Source organism: Trachurus japonicus, chromosome 13, assembly GCF_045865225.1.
Source record: "Trachurus japonicus isolate A0001 chromosome 13, Traja_1.0".
NCBI lineage: Eukaryota > Metazoa > Chordata > Actinopteri > Carangiformes > Carangidae > Trachurus > Trachurus japonicus.
The window spans coordinates 34,556,347-34,574,498 of NC_140919.1; the positions used below are offsets into that span (position 1 = coordinate 34,556,347).

At 42.6% G+C, this 18,152-nt stretch overlaps 1 protein-coding gene across 1 annotated transcript in view; it reads left to right on the top strand.

The window, feature by feature from the left end:
• The window catches only part of dph1 (diphthamide biosynthesis 1), a 58,322-nt gene that overhangs the window by 37,577 nt on the left and 2,593 nt on the right, over positions 1-18,152 (top strand). Inside the window, exons 5-10 of the mRNA XM_085796156.1 lie at positions 496-650; positions 2,036-2,157; positions 6,190-6,258; positions 6,818-6,974; positions 11,025-11,125; positions 16,731-16,809. Of these exons, the coding sequence (XP_085652282.1) occupies positions 496-650; positions 2,036-2,157; positions 6,190-6,258; positions 6,818-6,974; positions 11,025-11,125; positions 16,731-16,809 (683 nt within the window). The remainder of the gene's footprint in view (positions 1-495; positions 651-2,035; positions 2,158-6,189; positions 6,259-6,817; positions 6,975-11,024; positions 11,126-16,730; positions 16,810-18,152) is intronic.

The following is an 18,152-nucleotide window of genomic DNA, read 5'->3' on the forward strand; positions in this document are numbered from 1 at the left end:
ATAACAAAAAAAGCCCCCTCTCGCCCCTGATCTGCAAATTAAATATAACACCACAGGAAAAATAATTACAGTGATCAATGCAAATGATAATTCTTCTCTCTTATCCGTGACCTTTCCCCCTCTTTTCTTGGACTCTCGCCTACTTTTTCAACATCTATCTCAGCACGTCTCTAGCTACCTCTCCCCGGCCCGCGTTCGTAGTAAATGGTCTGTGAAATTAATGGCATTAATAGTAATCACATGTGTCCCTCTCCTTCCTTAAATAATTGAGGTCTTTGCATCAGTTGCTGCATGTGCCAGAGACTCGCACTGAATGCATTTTACTTATATCACATAGGTACCAACCACGAGCTATATAGTATACGTATGTACGATGTTTCTATGTAGCTTTATCACTGAATGTTTCAGGTACCATCAATAGTGTATACTGCAGGCCTACCTGACATAACAGAGTGAATTATTCATCTGTCTTTCTTTGTCTTTGTCTTCCTGCAGTCCCCATCGACTCCACAGCAGGCATTAAGATGCTGTATGTGTTTGTGGATATCCAGATGGACAACGTGCACTTCCTGGACACGGTCAAGTTCAACTTCCCCCCTGGACAGTCTCTGGCACTCGTCAGCACTATTCAGTTTGTAGCAGCCCTGCAGGTGATTGAACACTGGCTCTATTTGATTTTGTGTGTACGTGGCTCCATTTTTGTGCAGAGAGAACCGAGGGAGAGTGATTCAGTAGCTGTAGCTGAATAATAGTCGTCACTTGTGTATATTTTCAGATTTTTCTATGTACAGTACTGAAACACACACACATGCTAACACACACTTCTACACAACATAATGTGTACAGTATACTTTTTCTGGTCACTGGCTTTTATGAACAAGCTCATGCTCCACACTTAAGCTCAGTTCAAGAGTGGGTTTTAGAAATCCGCCAGCAGTTATTTTGGATATGAAAGGTGGAATGAACTCGGAAGGCCTTTCGGTTCAGCGTCGTGCTCGGCTCTGCTCTTTACATAAGCAGTGGCAGCATCTATAGCATTAAACTTGAACACATTTTTTTCCCCAGCCTCTCTTCTATAATGCCTCCTGCTGCATTTGCTATGCTGAACCAACACCACTCTACTGTAGGCCCTCACTAATGTAACCGCCGTTATTTTTAAACCAAGCTTTGCCCATGTGGGTCATATTTTATGTTGGGGTGTTTGAGTGCATCCATGTGTGTACATGTATCTGTGTATTGTATCCATCCCTCTCATGTCTTATGGTGTGTAGGCTTGTTAAGGTCATACAGTATGGGCGAAAGAAGCTGGGAGTTCATCTGTATTCCCTGCTGACTGCCTTAAATTAGCCTTAAATCCTTCTGCTGGTCCTTCCACCTCCAAGTGCAGCAACACTTGTGTCTTCTTTTTCCTCCAATTGTTTGATCTTTCATCCTCTGATTTTCTTAAGTAAATGTAGGTGTTTAGAAGAAGTCAGTCTGTGAAGTACAGAAAATATTTATTTCCCCCGCTGATGTTGAGTTCATATTTTTCTCATTTGCATCTCTTCATTATTTGTGATGTGATATTACAGGTGACTGCACTGATAATTAAAGCTCTTGGAGAATTTGTGGCATGTATTACCCCTTCAGGATCACTTCACATTTTAGTGTAATCTTCTCAGCCGTTGCATCACTGCCCTCTCTTGATCCTTTATCTTTTGACATCCTGTTTTTTCCTCCTGCATACATATTCAGTATCTTCTGTCTCAATTGCACCTGCATTCTGTTTTTGTTTTGTTTTTTTGTCCCCAATCAATGCAGAAATTTGAGGACATTAACAAAATATGTGGACAAATACAGGCACACATCAACCATCTTCACCATTTCTGCTGGTCTTAATGCATAGTGTCTGTTTTGCTATCTTTTTCAATGGAGCTCTTTTGTTTTGGAGAGCCAGTCCAAGCTGGGAGCTACAGTAGTCCAAAACAAGGAAGAGAGGTTAAAGGACAGAACCTGTAACTCTCTAACTATCTCTCCGTCCCCGTTTGCTCCACAGGCTGTGAGTGCAGCTCTCAAGTCAGAGTATGACATGCTGGTCCCACAGTGTCGACCTCTGTCCCCAGGAGAAATTTTGGGCTGCACCTCCCCTCGCTTGGACCGCCACGTCAACGCTATAATGTAAGAAATCCGCCTCCTGCTCCTCTTCCTGTCTTCCACCTCACAGTTCAACCCAGGGCCCTGTCCCTTCTTTCTCTTAGTTATAGGAGATGCCCAGATATCCAGAGACATCCAGCCTTGACTCATCCACTGTCACTGCTCTGTTCCCTCCCCGCCCATTAACTTCAATAATTATCCCTGCCAGTGCCATTCCCACCCATGTGACACAAGGAGAAATCAGTGAGACATCATCACACATCGCACCAGGCATACATACATGCAGGTAGTTGTGACAACCAGCCATGTCTGTGTGCTTCCAATCAGGCTTCTGCTATAGCCAACTGGATATAACAGCCAGATGCTGATCCAGGGTGGCAAGGCTAAAAATACCTTCACACTGTGCAAAGCAGTGAATTGTATAAAGCCAGTCAGACACGGCCACTTTGGGCTGTTTCAAACCAACCACAACGCATCCACATGCTTCCCAGTTTTTTCCTGTTTTAGAGAAATGTTTCCACAACGTATTCCACCTACTGTAGAACGAACATGCTGAAAGAGGTGATAGAACTGCGACATGTCACCACTTGTCTGTAAATCACTTTCAGCCTGTGTGATTGCCTGTTTCAAGTTGTTATTTTCCTCTTCATTTCCTATAAATAGAGCAAAAAGTGTTGGTTGTGGTAGTGGGTAGCTGCACGTGTCCTAACAGACTTGCTCTTCAATGTTTTGACATCGATATAAATGCTGTGCATGTGAGACTTGTCAAAGTGATGCTTATCTCACTGTGCCGCAGGGAAGAGAGCGCTCTGTCAAAGTAACGGGTCCCAGCAACAAACAACACCTCCGCAGCCACTTTGGTGTCTATACATCTCACAGAGCTCAACAGTAGAGAGAATCATATGCTTTACCATGCATAGCCAGCCGAAGTAATTCCACAGGTATAATTATGTCTGGGTGCTTCAGCACATCTGATCCACACACACATCTGGTGCTCGCCCATGTGATTAGAATCACCCGGTGCGTGACATTAAAACGACTACACGAGGACAATCTCTGCTATGCGCATAAGCCGGTCCCTGTGGGAGACAAAAGTGCTGTGCGTGTGTGTGTCTTTTGTACATGTGAAGGAAGTGGAGGGGTTAGGGTACGCTTCACCTACTAATCCAATGTGCGTTGTCTTTGATGTGTGAGTCGGGGTGTGTAGGGGTGTGATGGGAGACAGAATCGATTAGCCTGCCTGAGAGCTGGTACGCTTCTCTCTTCCTCTCTACCTGCCTCCTTCTCTCTCACTCTGTGTCTTCACACACAGACACACACACACCTACATGCAGTACACAAGTGTTTGCACTGTACCTTAATAAATTACTGCCAAGGCATTGACGCAATTGATTATCCACTATTGCACACAAAAGCTGCACAGAAGAAGCTTTTCCTTTAACCAATTCATGGCTTTGTTCATCACCTTTAATAGCACAGTAAATTCATATTTAACAGTGGGTTATATTATGTTAATTAAGAATTAGTCAGAGCTCCAAAAATGTTACATGCACTGGTTGTAATTACATTTTGCCTAAGCTTTGAACTACTTGAGCATTATGAAGAATGAGTAGTGGTCCATTAGTCTTTGAGGCTTTAGAAAGGGTCCGGTCTGTCTCGTTTTTATAATGAAGAAAAGTATTTTTTAAAAGCTTGAAAGTGCATTGAAAAGAATTTTAAGAACTTATCAGTGGACCATTTCTATCAGCTGCCTGTTCTCTTGCTCTCTCTTCATAATAGAATAATACGAAGATGTAAATGTGAAGATAGGGTATTGCGAAACACAAACACATTGCATTTACCATTGAAGCGACGGCACTTTTACAAAGAACAATATGGATGGAAGGACTGTGATCGTGGAGAGAGCTAGAGTCGAGCACACCAGCCTCTCAAAGCTACAGAGAGTTGAGGACAACCGTGGCTGAAGTGCAGCAGGCTTATTGTTGGAACATAATTATATGAAGGCCTTGGATGTTGCTAAGCAAAGAGAAGCAGTGATACAGAGGCTCTGCTCAGGTTCATTTTGTGTTGTCTAGCGTTATTTGTGATACACATAAGTACAATGAGATAGATGTGTGTGCATCTGAGATGCTTTCACACATACACGTACACATTTACAGATCAAATCTCAGTAAGATGTCTCCAGGTGGTGTATATAGAAAACCACCCACAGCCAGTTCTAAGCTGCTCCAAACACTGGCCAATTAGTGGGCTTAATTGCATGTCCTGTCTCAGTGGGCCCACTGAGGCTGTGCAGTAATGAGTAGGGGTACCGACCCGAGCCCCCTCACACTAACAGCAGGACTCTTCTCAGCCTGACCCTGAGATACGGGTTTATGTAAGTGTTCTGTCTGAGCTTGTGTGTTCAGGCACCTACATGCCTCTGTGTACTTATGGTTTTTGAACTCTGCGTCTGCTCGGGGCCTGGTGAATCCCCAGCACCAGACCCTGGGTTAATTGGAAGGGCTCACATCCTCTGTAAACAGCATGCTCCAATCGTTGGGGTCATGTTCCTGGACAGCAGAGACGGTCAGGCCCCTCTACCCCAGCCACAGGCTGTCCGCCTGGTAACACTGTGGTCTATTGTTAAATGACTGCAGAGAGGAATATACTGTATCTTTAAAAAAAAAAAAGAGAGAGAGAAGGCACGAGCTGGTAGAGAGAAAAGTTGAAAAAAAAAAATAGGCCAGTATGATTGCATATTGGACATTGATTGTCTAGTGCGGGTCTCTGTGGTACAAATTATGTTTCTTCATTAGGGTCCCGGCAGCTGCCCTATTGTTTTTGATGGTATTCTTTCTCTCTTTCTCTCTTTCTCTCTTTCTTCTTCTTCTTCCGAGGAAATACTGCATGAAAAATCACCAAACTTTGCACAAAGGTCCAGTCCCATGCCAGATTTGCTCAGCTCAGCTCAAGCATCTACATTTTTAAACTTTGAATATTCATAACAATTCAACCATACTGTACTTGCTACAGTTTTGCAACTTTCACCAAAGTGTAGCCCCAATACTCTAGAAAGTTTTGTACAAATAAACCAAGTGAAAATCATGAGGTCCATCACTCTGTTTTTTTTTGTTTGTTTTTTTTCAAAAACTGTGACACTTGTAAAGCTATATCCTCCCATAATTTTTGCTCAATTGACACCAAATTTGCTACACTGAATCTTAAGATTTTTTTTATTATTTAGCCAACAGTGCATGAAAACATTTGACTTTAAACAGATCTGTAAACATTTTTGCTAAATACATTTTCAGTGTTCCTGAAAAAAATGACAAAATTTTGGAGTCATACAGTAGTAGATGAAGTTTGGCAAATATCAGAATTTTATCTCAAAAAAATATTTTTTGAAAACAATTTGAAGGAACATGAATTCTGTTCTCATGTTTACAATTGCAGTCAATGCAAGAATGGCATTTTTAAACATCAGTTTTTCACTTATGGAGCAAAACAATCATTGTAAAAATCAAATGACCAACATCTCCATGCTGTCAAGATGCAGGTGGCTGGTTTAGTCCATTTGTGAAGCCACCAGCACCGTGAGCTAGGGGAGTTAGTGTCAAAAGCCTATGTTGGGGCATTTTGCTGTGTGGATTAGAGACTACTACTACATAAAAAAAAATTAAAATAATATATGATCCAGAGAGCTTCACTGAGAGAAAAACTCTTTATCAACACTTTCCAGCATTTATTTGGCTTAGCTATCAGCCAATGTGCAGAATCTATTCAGTAGCTCCTTTTACATTAAAAAAAATGTGTTTACATCTCAGTCACCTGGACAATAATGTTTAGCTTTACGCTAGATCAGGCCAACTTGTTATGTGTTCAACAGTTGCTTGTCACTTGCTAATTAGCTCAGTGTGATATTGTAATACCAATGGTTCTTGTTGACTTCCTATTCTGCCTCTTGTTGCTCAGAATTGCCTAAAATTGCCTGGCCCTGACCACTGCTGCAAAGCAGCTTTAATTTCTTTTGTCCATTTCTAACACTGAATTGATGTTTGATGTGTTTTTCTGTAGTTATCTGGGAGATGGAAGATTTCACCTGGAGTCAATCATGATAGCAAACCCAGATATCCCTGCCTACAGGTATCGTGAAGCAAAGTTCCACCTTTTGTCTTCAAGTATTTTGATGTCTCTACACTTAATTTACCAGCCGCAGCAACAAAATCATGACGCATTTTATTCACACAACTGGAATGTGTTAATGGATAAATAACTTAAAAAGAAAAGTGAATACCTATTAAAATGTCCATACATAGAAAAGTTTTGTATCACGCTGGCAGTCATGATTACAGTGTCATGATAACACTTTGTGAGTATGAAGTTCTGTTTTGATGAGGTCTTGTTTGTATGCAAGTGAAATTGTGTTGTTATAGACATATGCACTGTCGCACAGATCACAGGTCTCTCTCATAAACAAGATTCTAATCTCAAGTGAACCCCTTGTACCGGAGAAAAGGAGATTAGATGCTCAGAAATACCTCCATTTTCCCAAGGATACACAGACCCTAGTCATACTTGATGGCTTTTCATGATTGGATTTTTTTTTCACCTTTTTTGCATTTTTGTCCTCAAAATAGATACCTGAACAATACATGGTAATGTGTATAATGAGGTGTGTCTTTTTGCCTGTGTTTGTTTGTAGATATGACCCCTACAGTAAGGTTTTCTCCAGGGAGTACTATGACCACAACGCCATGCGTGCCCTTAGACTCCAGGCCATCGACAAGGCTCGCTCAGCCCAGAGGTGGGGCCTGATCTTGGGAACACTGGGCCGGCAGGGCAGCCCCAAAGTCCTGGAGGTGAGAGTCTGCACCCTCCTTTCAACATGTCTGCACATCCTAGGGCCACTTATGCAATGGTTTGTAATATTTTTCAGTGTGAGTTTCTCTGACAAGTGTGGTGACATGAAGTACTAATAGGACAAGCAGTCTTCACACTGGGAGCTTGTTATTTAAGATTTGGGATGATGCAGCCACATAGCCATAGAAAGTTCTAACCTTGATCCCACAGTTTGGCCTCAAGGTTGACTGTGTGGAGTGTTACTGCTAGGGATGTGAATTTTAAGCAATTCCTTGTATCAGTTTGGCAATATAAATGAGAAATAATCAACCAGACATGAAAATCAAAGTCTCAAAATACTGCACAAAAGTTCATAGTTTTCTCCAATGAAAGCTTTTTCAGTAATTTTAGAATTTGAATCTTTGATTAATCTGCAAAATTCAATCAATCACAAACGGCGCTCATGTTGTTATTCAGCAAACTGTGAAACCAAATTCACAAGGTTAAGTATAGTAGCACTGGGGATTTTTGCTTGCCTTTAAAACATATATGTTTGATGTACCCATACTTTGTTTTCCTGTGCTGTTGTAGGTATTTGGCCATGACATGTCATCGTATCTGAAATTAATACAAGTTAACATTTAGATTGATTTAGAATTCATCAATCTCCACTTGTGCAAGCTGTAAAAGGTTTAAAGCCCCCACACCTGGGTTTTGTTAGCCAATACAATACGATACAAATCACCTTATTAAACCCCAAAGGGAAATTCATTTGTCTGGCAGCTCATCTACCATTTGTAGAAGTATTAAAAAGCCTGATGATGATCTTCTACAGTATATCTCTCCAACCTGTATTGAAGACAGAGGAGCCTTCCACTACCGCTCCTTTTTTGGTCCATCAAGGTGTTATGAAGAGGATGATCTGAGTTGATCAGAATGGCCTCTACCAGATTCAGGGCACATCTCTCCACCACCACCCCAGTGAATCCATCAGGGAAACATGATTGAAGTCTCCTGATATTATTAAAAGTACCTCAGGATGTTAAGTCTGTATCCTAGCAGCAACTTCATGAAGAAGTTCAGGTGGAACGTCAGCAGTAGATATTGGTGGGATGTACAAAAGTGTTGTTATGATATGAAAAAATGTCTACTCTCTGAGGCTTCGCCAATATCTCCAGCTCATCACTCTTATTGGGAAGAGTTGACATTTCCCATTATGAATGATGGCAGAAAGAGCCTACCTCTCCGCTTCCAAGCCTCCACCTTTGCACCAGCACAGCAACCATGAAGACGCACCTTCATCTCAGCTGACACTGGGTGGCATCCTCCAGACTCCTCTCCCCACAGAAGTATCCATCAGTAGTTGACAAAATACAACAAAATAATAATTTTGTTAATAATAAAATAAAGCAAAGGTTGAGTAAAAACTCAGAGCTACCAGACTGTGCTGCTACCAGTTGAAGTGCATGTTCTAGAATCTAGAACAATGTAGCACCATGTTCTAGAACAATATACACCCAAGTTAGCATTGACGTAGAAATCTCAACTGGAAAGAGAGAAGTTTTTCTTAAAGGTGATGGGAGGTGATGGATTAAAAATGGAGGATTTGAATAAAAAGACCCACCAGCTCTCCCAGAGTGATCTGTCGAGATTAAGTGTAGTGTCAGATAACCTGTCAAGCAAGGGGACAGTACTTTCTGTGATAAGAGCACAAGTGTAGAAATGTCCCATGATAGTCCCAAGGACAGTGGATATCAGCTAATACTAAAAACTTTATCCCACCAAAGGGACTTAAAAGATTTCTTGGCTGCCTCCTACATCCCCAAATACCAACCCCACCTCAAAACCTTAAAAGCCAAGGAGCAGGGTTCTTTAAACTGGGTAAACATTTATAATTTACTGATTTATTATTAAAGGTCTGGTGTTTGAGCTTGTACCCAAGCAGCCTGGCAAAGCTCAGCCTGAGGAAATACAGTAGGGGCCACTCCATTTGAGTCCAACTCACTTCCAGGGTGGTTGAGGGGTCTGGTGAGTTGGGAAATGCCAAGCAAAGAAAAATCTAAAGTAGACACGCACATCACACCAACGAGGGCAGGTGCTGAGTACAAACAATAAGCAAAAAAGAACAAAGGTACTCGCAACTCTGCAGGACTCTGCGTATAAATTTATTGTGACGTACGTTGCGAGCAGTAGGGGTTTGCTCTTCGTCAGACAGTAGGATACAGTAGCTGTGAGTAGCCATCTTAAATACTACTAGTCACAAAAATGGCAAGCAAAGCTAAGGATCCTGCAGAGCACCACTGTTTTCCTCGATAGAAAAGGTTCGTCATATCATATTTCTGTGTCAAAGGTCTGACTGGTGTTTGCTCAGTCAGTTGTTGAATCTCATCTTCAGAAGAATCAAAGTGTACTTCCAATTGTTTGTCAAGCAGTGGACCCTTATTGTACTTGCCAGGAAGGGTCATAGCAGTTTTTCATGGAGTTAAGATTGACTGTACTGTAGCCCTCTCGATGTCCTGTTGGGTACTTCAAGAATACAATGAGTGCTGTGTCTGAATTCTTAACAAAAATCAAAGTGTATACTCAGTGGGAGGTTTTTTTTTGTTTTTTTTGGGAGGGGGGGTTGCTTTGTTACCAATTCTATGATCTTTGTAGAGAGATTTTCCAGCTGCACCCACAGGCTAGAAACACCAGCTTGTTGGCTACATCAAACTCTAACCTCCAACACTCACTGTAGCAAATCACAGCTGAATGTGAAGTGATTGTGAGAGTCAGCTCTTCCATGTCTGAGGGCTTTTGATGAACAGGAAAAAAAACTGTGTACCAAATCTTAGATTGAAAATGGATTATACTGTCCAGCAAGTCCAAGTATCAGTTGATCTTGTTAGTTGATGTAAGATTTACTATTAGACTGACAGGTGGATTGGTTCAGTGATGGCAGTGATGTGGTCATTGTGTTGGATATCAGTGAAGAGGGAATCTGAAGCAAAAGAGCTTGATCTGAATTCTCGCCTTCTCCAGTTTTGAGCTCTGGGCAAAGACTGAAAGAATGGGATTGTAACAATGAGTCCCCAAACTGTGTTCCCTGTTCCCTTCTCCTGCCATATAGTGACAGGTTTAGGAGGCTGAACATCCGGAGGTTGAGGAGAACTGCTGCTCTTTTTAGGATCTAATCCAGATGCTCTGCTGTGAAGGCTTTTGGCCAGAGCCAAATGGACAGAGACCCAGAGGAAGCCCCAGAAAATGTTGGAGGGATTATGCATCCCAGTTTGGCATGAGAATGCTAGGAGGAGCTAGAGGACATGGCTGAGGAGACAGATTTGTATGTCACCTCCTTTAAGTTGCTCTCAGCACAGTGTAGATTTGGAAAAACAGCGGAAAATGAATGGACGGACGGACCATTTCAAAACACATGACAGCTGCATAAAAAAATCTTTGTGCTAAGGTCAATAGAGTGAAACCTTCTGGATGACCTTACATTGAAATGCTAAAAAGATTGTGATTGTGATTGTGGGTGGGTGGAAGGTCATGGGCAGTACAACTTGTGATTTTATGCAGTGAAGTTTCATAACACTAGAGAGAATTGTATTCAGTATTTGGATTACAAACCATTTCCATTAGTTTTTTTGTTGTTGTTGTTACGCCTCGATGACAGTGACAGCCAAGGCCGGAGGCATTATGTTTTCAGGTTGTCCATCTGTCCGTGGATGAGACATCCGTGCCGTTTTACTGTACACAATATCTCAGCAACGCCTTGGGGGGATTTCTTCAAATTTGGCACAAGCATTGACTTAGACTCAGCGATGAACTGATTGAGGCCAAAGCTCAACGTCACAGTGACCTCACGAAACACATTTTTAGCCATAGCACACAAATGAATGACACTAACACAGTAGGATAAAATGATAACCTTTTATATTAAGATGGTCAAAAGTCATCTTCATTCTGACATCATAATGTTCTGAAACAACACCTGGCTGTTATTCAGTGCTTTGGTCATATTTCCTGCAACTTGACTGAGGGCTACAACCACGAGGAGTTAATTCTAGTACTGTACTTTCTCTTCCCAGCACCTAGAGTCAAGGCTTCAGTCTCTGGGCAAGAACTTCACCCGAGTGCTCCTGTCTGAGATTTTCCCCAGCAAGCTGGATCTTATGTCAGATATAGATGCGTGAGTATTAAGAGACACACACACACACACAAACACAGCCCCAAATTAGGCCATGTGCTATTTATTGCCTAAGAACTGCTTGGTTGTGGCAAATGAAGTAAAAACAATGGCCCATATACTGATCACCTTGTAGAAGTTAACCCAAATTTTGTAATTTCGGTTTTGGCCACGGAACATGAAAGCCATGGAAGCAGAAAACAAATCAAGCAGTGTGTTTAGGTTGTGGCTTTGGCTGGTTTAAAGCCGATCCAGTTGCTTGCAAAGGTATTTTTGTCCATTTATTTTCACTCCCTCTTTTCTTCATTTTTTAATTCTTAATCTAAGTCTTTGTTATAAAGAATGAGTTAATTTTTCTTTGACATCATGGACCTCGGCACAGCTATTACAATCAACACAAGTAGTCGCCTAAAAGTTGTAATCAACAACATTTGAAATGTATTCTGTAAGCATCATTGCACACATAATTGGGGAGTCAGCATAATTTCCCTGTACACACCATAACAAGGAGCTGGCAAACAGTAGTCTGAAGTGTACAGCTTCATAAATAAAATTGGCATTCATGCCTCGGTCAGACTGCATGGTTTTGCCTTCGTAGCAAAAACAAATAGTCTGGTGTAATGAACTTGGATGCTCGATACAGTTTCCTCATCTTTGACACATAGGGCATAGAAAGAAGAATTTTATACATGAATAATCCATTAAAGTGCTTACTTTTCACTCTGTACTTTTGCAATAAGGTCAGAATAATATAAACCAAAGAAGAAAGAAATTTGCCACCCCTTTGCTCCACATGGCTTATTATTTATTTATTTTTACCTTTAGGCTCCAAATTCTGTTTAATCATCTAAGCACAATCTAAAAATATATTGCCTTACCTGAAACTATGGAAACTGTGAACTCATTAAACATAATAATCACTCATCACTACAGAAATATTACTAAGGTTACAGTAAGTGTGAGCACACTTGTCATCAGTGCATGCTCTTTTTAATGACAGTGGCAGGTACTGAAATATACTCTGCCTGATAACACCAGCACCACACATGACTGTAATCGAGAATTAAACTCCTGATAGCTGAATGGTTAGGTGCGTACTACGTACTGTACGTAGGCCATGAGCAGGAAGGAGGTCCGCAATTCAGCTCCCAGCCTGTCCAACTATTTGCTGTATGTCATTCCCACACGTCCCCTTGTCAGTCTCTGCTGGTTTTATCAAATAAAGGCATAAAATGACCAATAAATAATAATGATTTTAAAGGTTCCTCAATGAATCATAAAGTGCTCAGTCTTCAAGGTGCAGTTCCTCTGATTTATCTGACTTCCAGCCAGGTGTCGATGGACACAGGGTTAGTGACACACTGATGTGCACCAGCTCCGTGCACAGGCACTCACACACTCACAGTCACACACGCACACTTCTCACACTCCCTCAGATTGGCCTCTCGCTGTGGAGTAATGAGAGGTGTGATGTGTGAGGGAGGAGTGGGTGAGAGAGGGACAGAAGGTCTGAGAGACACAGAGAGTGAGTTGGAGGGAGAGAGAGAGAGAGAGATGTAGAGGTAGTTGAGGGGGCTGTGTTTGGAAAGTGAGCGATCACGGTAAAAACAGTTTTTTTTTTCTTTGTTTTTTGGCGCTCCTCCTCAGATTGATGCATGAGTGTAACTTGAAAATTATGTAAGTCAGACACGATTCACTGAACCAAAACAAACCCTCATTACAGACAAAGAGCTTTTCAACAAGGTCTGTTTCAGCAGCATCTATGCTATTGATGTCAAGAAAACCAAAATGTTTGAATACAAAATTAAGGCCTGTTAGTAAGTATAAATATATGTCAGATTGGAATACACTATGCTTGTAATATGAGTTGCCTGTTTATTAGGTACACTTAGCTAACTACCATCCATGTCAAAATACTTTTATAGTCAAACATTTTTCTAGTTTTTAGCCATGTCTGTCCAAAACAGAACATAAGCAAATAACACCACTCACCACAGCCTCGAAATAAATCGAAATTGAATTAACACCTCGCTAAAACTGAATTTAAAAGTTTGTACAATCTGTTGGAGGATTGGTGGATTCTAATTCTTCTTGGTATTTTTCAGGATGTGGATTGGGTATCATTTGAGAATTTGCAGTATTAGTGCCAGCAAAATATCTACTATAAGAGTGCGAGCAGTAACAATGGGAGCAGGCATTTGATGCCAGCTTTTAGCCACTGACACTTTCTGATACTTGATGCTCTGGTCAATACCAAAAAAATATTAAAGTTCAATTTCCTGTCTTATTGGACAGCATTACATTTACTCACCATAATGGTGCTTATGTCCATGTAATGTGGTTGAAAAAAATGTTTCAATGTTCCTTAATGAGTCTAGGTTGGAGATGAAAGTGGAAAGTGAAGGTTCATTTTGGAAGACATGACATACTGACAACATTGTTTACATCATTAATCACGGGAGCTTATTCAGAGTGAGATTAGACAGCACACAACACTGAGTGAGTCCGCTGCTGGTATTTTTGGCATTTTATTATTTATTTGCTATTTTTTTTCTTGTATTTTTCACACTCACTGCTCAAAAGAGTTAGTCAGAACACAGGTGAAGCTACAATAGACATTAGAAACCATCAGGTGGTTTAAGCTGTGTTGGATCCGACTGTGTTGAAGAAGGAATAGCAGGGAAGAGAAAGAGAGTGAGAGGAAGAGATTGAGCAAGACGGTGGGGTGGTAAAGGACGCATGAGTGCTCAGCACTAGCGGACACGGCACACTGTACAGTGCCCACCCCCAGGCTCTCTCTGTCATTACACACATACTCACTCATATAAAGAGAGAAGCACCATTAGCATATGCTCTTAAGTGTGTAATTAGGCTGTCCCCAAGCAGGTTTTAAACTATTGTACAGATATCTCTACACCACATACTTATCTCAACTAGACTGCAAATACCATCGAGTTCATCGCAGCCTTTTATCTTCCTGTTTGAATATTAATTTTGGGCTCAATTGATATTAAATTGTTTGTTTTAATTGAAATGAATTAGCAGTTAAAGGTGACAACTTTCCATTTTCACGCAGTGCTGAAAGGTTAATTGTTCTTGCTTTCAACGGTTTCAAGAGTGTGAGTGTAATTGAAGCAAAGCAATGCAGGTGGAGGTCCTCTCTAACACTGTTAGGGTGCAGTGTGCCACAGCAGGTAATGTAGCAAAGCATTACCTGCAGGTTCACGTTGCATGGTCGCATTAAATGTCATGTGATCTTACCTGAATATGTCAGCGCAGAGCTCTCACCAGCCCTGCATCCTGCTCCTCCACTCCTTATCTGTGTTGAAAGGGTTGTACTTTCAGTAGAAGTAGTAAACAAATTCTTTAGAGGGGGACTGAGGAGATGCGATTTACATCAAACCTTTGTTCATTTATTCTTTTCTTTTTTTTTTTCGTTCAGTTTGTCTTTGCCTGGAAATGTTCTGAAGTTGTGAAACAAGCCTCAGCTGTCAGAGACAAAACCCCGCCCTATTACCTGTGTCTCTCCTTGTTTCCTCCAGCTCTCCCTTTGTTTCTCTGCACCCCTTGCTGTGTGTTCTCCACTGTGCTGGCTAGATTGAAAGGCCAGATAAGGGCTGGCAATACAATTTGGGCTGCATTCAAGGGGGGCAGTACCTGACATGGCACCATGTATTTTACTGAACTTCCCCATTCAGTCAGTCAGTCCCTGTGCTAATATTAGAAAGGTCCCCTCTAGCTCTATGTGCCAATCAACTATCTTCTGCTCAGGAGGGATCCTCTCTGGCTTCCCTTTCATGCTTTTCTGTCTTACTTTCTCAGTTCTCGCCCCGAGGATTTCATCGAAAGAGTCCTGGTGTCCTTATTAATCACCCTCTCGCTTTTAGCCACTCCCAGCGCTCCCTTCACTTCATACTACAGCAGAAGCACACATGCGCGTCTACTCACGTACATGTGCGCTCCCATGTGCAGACTGTCAGCCCTCTCCTGTAATTAGTTCTCTCATCATGTGTGAGCTAATGCAGGTTTTGGTACATGTTCACCGACCAGCTACAAAATACGTTTTGGTTGTGAATAGAAGTTGATGGACTTAAAGGTCATATTTCTCCATCTGCACTAGGCTAACTTAGGTCTGAGGAGATTGGTGCTTTGTACAAATATCTCTGACTCAGCTGGCTCTCAAATTAGTAGGATGAATAAGAATTTTCTCTGTTGGGGGGGGGTAGCAATTTTTTTTTTCTAAAGTGCTATTTGAAAATGAGAAAATGTCATGCGTTTGCCCAGAGGAGGAGGAATATTTCTGTGACAGAAAGCAGAGTAGAGAGAAAGTCAACGGTGCAATCAATTCTGCAGTTGAGAAACTGTGTGAAAGTTGGCAAATGAAGAATAGACAGATGGGGGAGTTTGACGCAGTAGACATGAAAGTATTCAAGCGATTACTGCCAAAGTTTTTTTTTTTTTCTCTTTGATGTGCTTTCCATCCATACCTCCGTACTCACCTGTACTCCTTTCCGGTATATCCTTATTGACATACTTACATCTAGCGCTATCTCCGGGGCCTTTCTCTGCACTGTGGCTCAATTCATATCTGTCAATATTCCTGATGGAGCTCCATCATTAGGATTAGGGACAAGGGAGGGTCTTGCCCCCTCCGTGGAGATGGAGCTGTGGATAACATTGATCTGTGAGAGCTAACCCCCGTAGCCGCGGCCCCTGCGCTCGTCTCCATTTTCCCATTGTTCGTTTTTTCCCTCCAGCTGTTTACATCCACGCCCCTCCTCATCCCGCTCTCATGCATTTTCCAGAGTAAACACTTCTCTCCCTGCCAATCTTCCTCCTCTCTTCTGCCTCTGTTGTTCTCTCTTCTCTTCTTGCTTGCGCCTTTTTCACCTCCCCACCCTCCACCCTCCATCCTCACCCTCTCCCTCCACTCCCTCTGTTTTCATCTTCATTGCTCTCTCTTTCTCCCTATCGCTGTATATCAGTGTCCTCTCTTTTTTCACCCCCTCCCCGTCTCTTTTATACGCACCCCCCACCACCACCACCACCACCACCATTACCCACCCCGCTCCCACCAACTCCACCCCACCCCACTTCCACCACCCTGTCTGCCAGCTATGTAGGCTACCTCCGTGGAGACCGGGCTGGTGCAGCTTTTTTATTCACACTCACCTATTCTCTCCCTCTTTTCTTTTCGCTGCATTTCTTCTCTTTTCACCTCTGTTCACTTCTTCCCCTGTTTTTCTGTTTATGCCTCCTGCAACCAACCACCCCCCACCCACCCACCCCCCTTTTCCCTCCACCAACACCTTTTCTCCCTCTCTCTTTTCAGACTCCCTCTTTCACTGGCTTGCTATGCATTCAGACAGTGTAGTGTGGCTGTCTTTAGAGCTGTTGCAAATCAGGACAGATCTTTCCAACAGATGCTGGAGATCAGGTGGAGGGAGGCTCTCTGCACAACCCATTGCATCACATATCCACATGCAGCATGAAGTCGCAGATGTGCCCTGCCTGTCTAATAGGATCTTGGGCTCTCGCCCTCTCCGACTGCTACACACACATTAGTACTCGGCCATGGATGTGCATCTGTTCTTTGTCTTTCTTACAGGTGGGTCCAGATCGCTTGTCCACGCCTGTCTATCGATTGGGGCACAGCCTTCTCCAAACCCCTGCTGTCTCCATATGAGGTAAACATGCACCGTATAGTCGGTCAATGAGATCACAGCTGTCACTCTCTTATCAGATGAGCCTCATGCTCACATACACCCATGTCTACACACACACAGAGAGACCTTTAAGCCAGTTACCCGCACTTGGCAACCGTCCTACTGAAGCCTTCGGACTACAGGAGATAGGGGAACTGCTACAATAACACAGAACGTGAATGTGTTTGAATGGATGGTGAATTTGTACAGGACTCATCACGGCCTGCTTGTGCTAGAGACGGAGTAGCACGAACCCTCCTCCTCATCCTCCTCTCCTTCTTTCCCTCCCTCTATCCCCAGCTATAAAGCACACCAGCACACATGCACATAAAACCAGCATCAGCAGCAGACTAGCCCCCCCTACTGGCTGAAGGCATACACCGTCCCTCCCCTACTGCAGCTGTCTTGTTTTTCTAAAGGGAGAGAGATAGATCGGACAGCAACCCATAAAGATCCATTTCAAAGCAAGTGTTTGTTTGTGTGCGGCTGCAGCTGGTGTAGCAAGCCTGCAAAAAAAAAAGAGGCTTGCTTTGTGATGGGTTTGGCAGTTAGGTGCTATTATGTGACTTGGCTGGTTGCATTTGATGTCAACTATTAATTCATTCAATGATTTTCCTCCAATATATGCAACTGATTTGGATCCCTGTGAAGTGGATGCAGGGGGAATGGCTTGTCTCGAGCACTGGATTTTGATTTGAAATGGTTGCTGATTTTCTCCACTGCTTGTGCTGGCACTCGTGTTTCAGAATGAGGCCATTAAGAATAATGATAGCCTTCACCTTAGAGGAGGAGAGTGAGGATTGTTTTGTATTGTTTTTGACTCAGGTCTACAACGGTGCATTTGTAGTCTGAAATTCGCCCCCTGCTGTAATGAGGAAAGCAGCAATCTGTTTTCTTAAGCCGTTTGTGTTACAGCTCACGTCGCTCTCCCCGCCAGCTATTTGGGAACAATGTCTGTACATTTAAATAATTTGAAGCTGCGCGTGTACTCATGTGCTGTTTGTGATGAGTCTTAATTCACCGCCGTCTCACACCTATGAGTGTTATAGGTCTCAGTGCACTGTGCCTTTTTCCACTGTGGCATTTAGAATGAAGATGAAGAGGAGCGTTATAGGAGGATGGGGTAAGCAAGGAGAAGGGGAGAGGAGAGAGGGGGGGGGGGCAGCAGCATTTATTTTCAGTGCGTCTCATGTTATATTTATAGTCAATAAGACACACTTGGCTCTCCTGTCAGAGCAGGGATTAGCAAGAGAAGCTAGCTTCCACAGAGGGAGGCAGTTGGTGTGAGAGGGGAGAGGAGGAGAGCAGTGGGTAAAAGCTGGAGA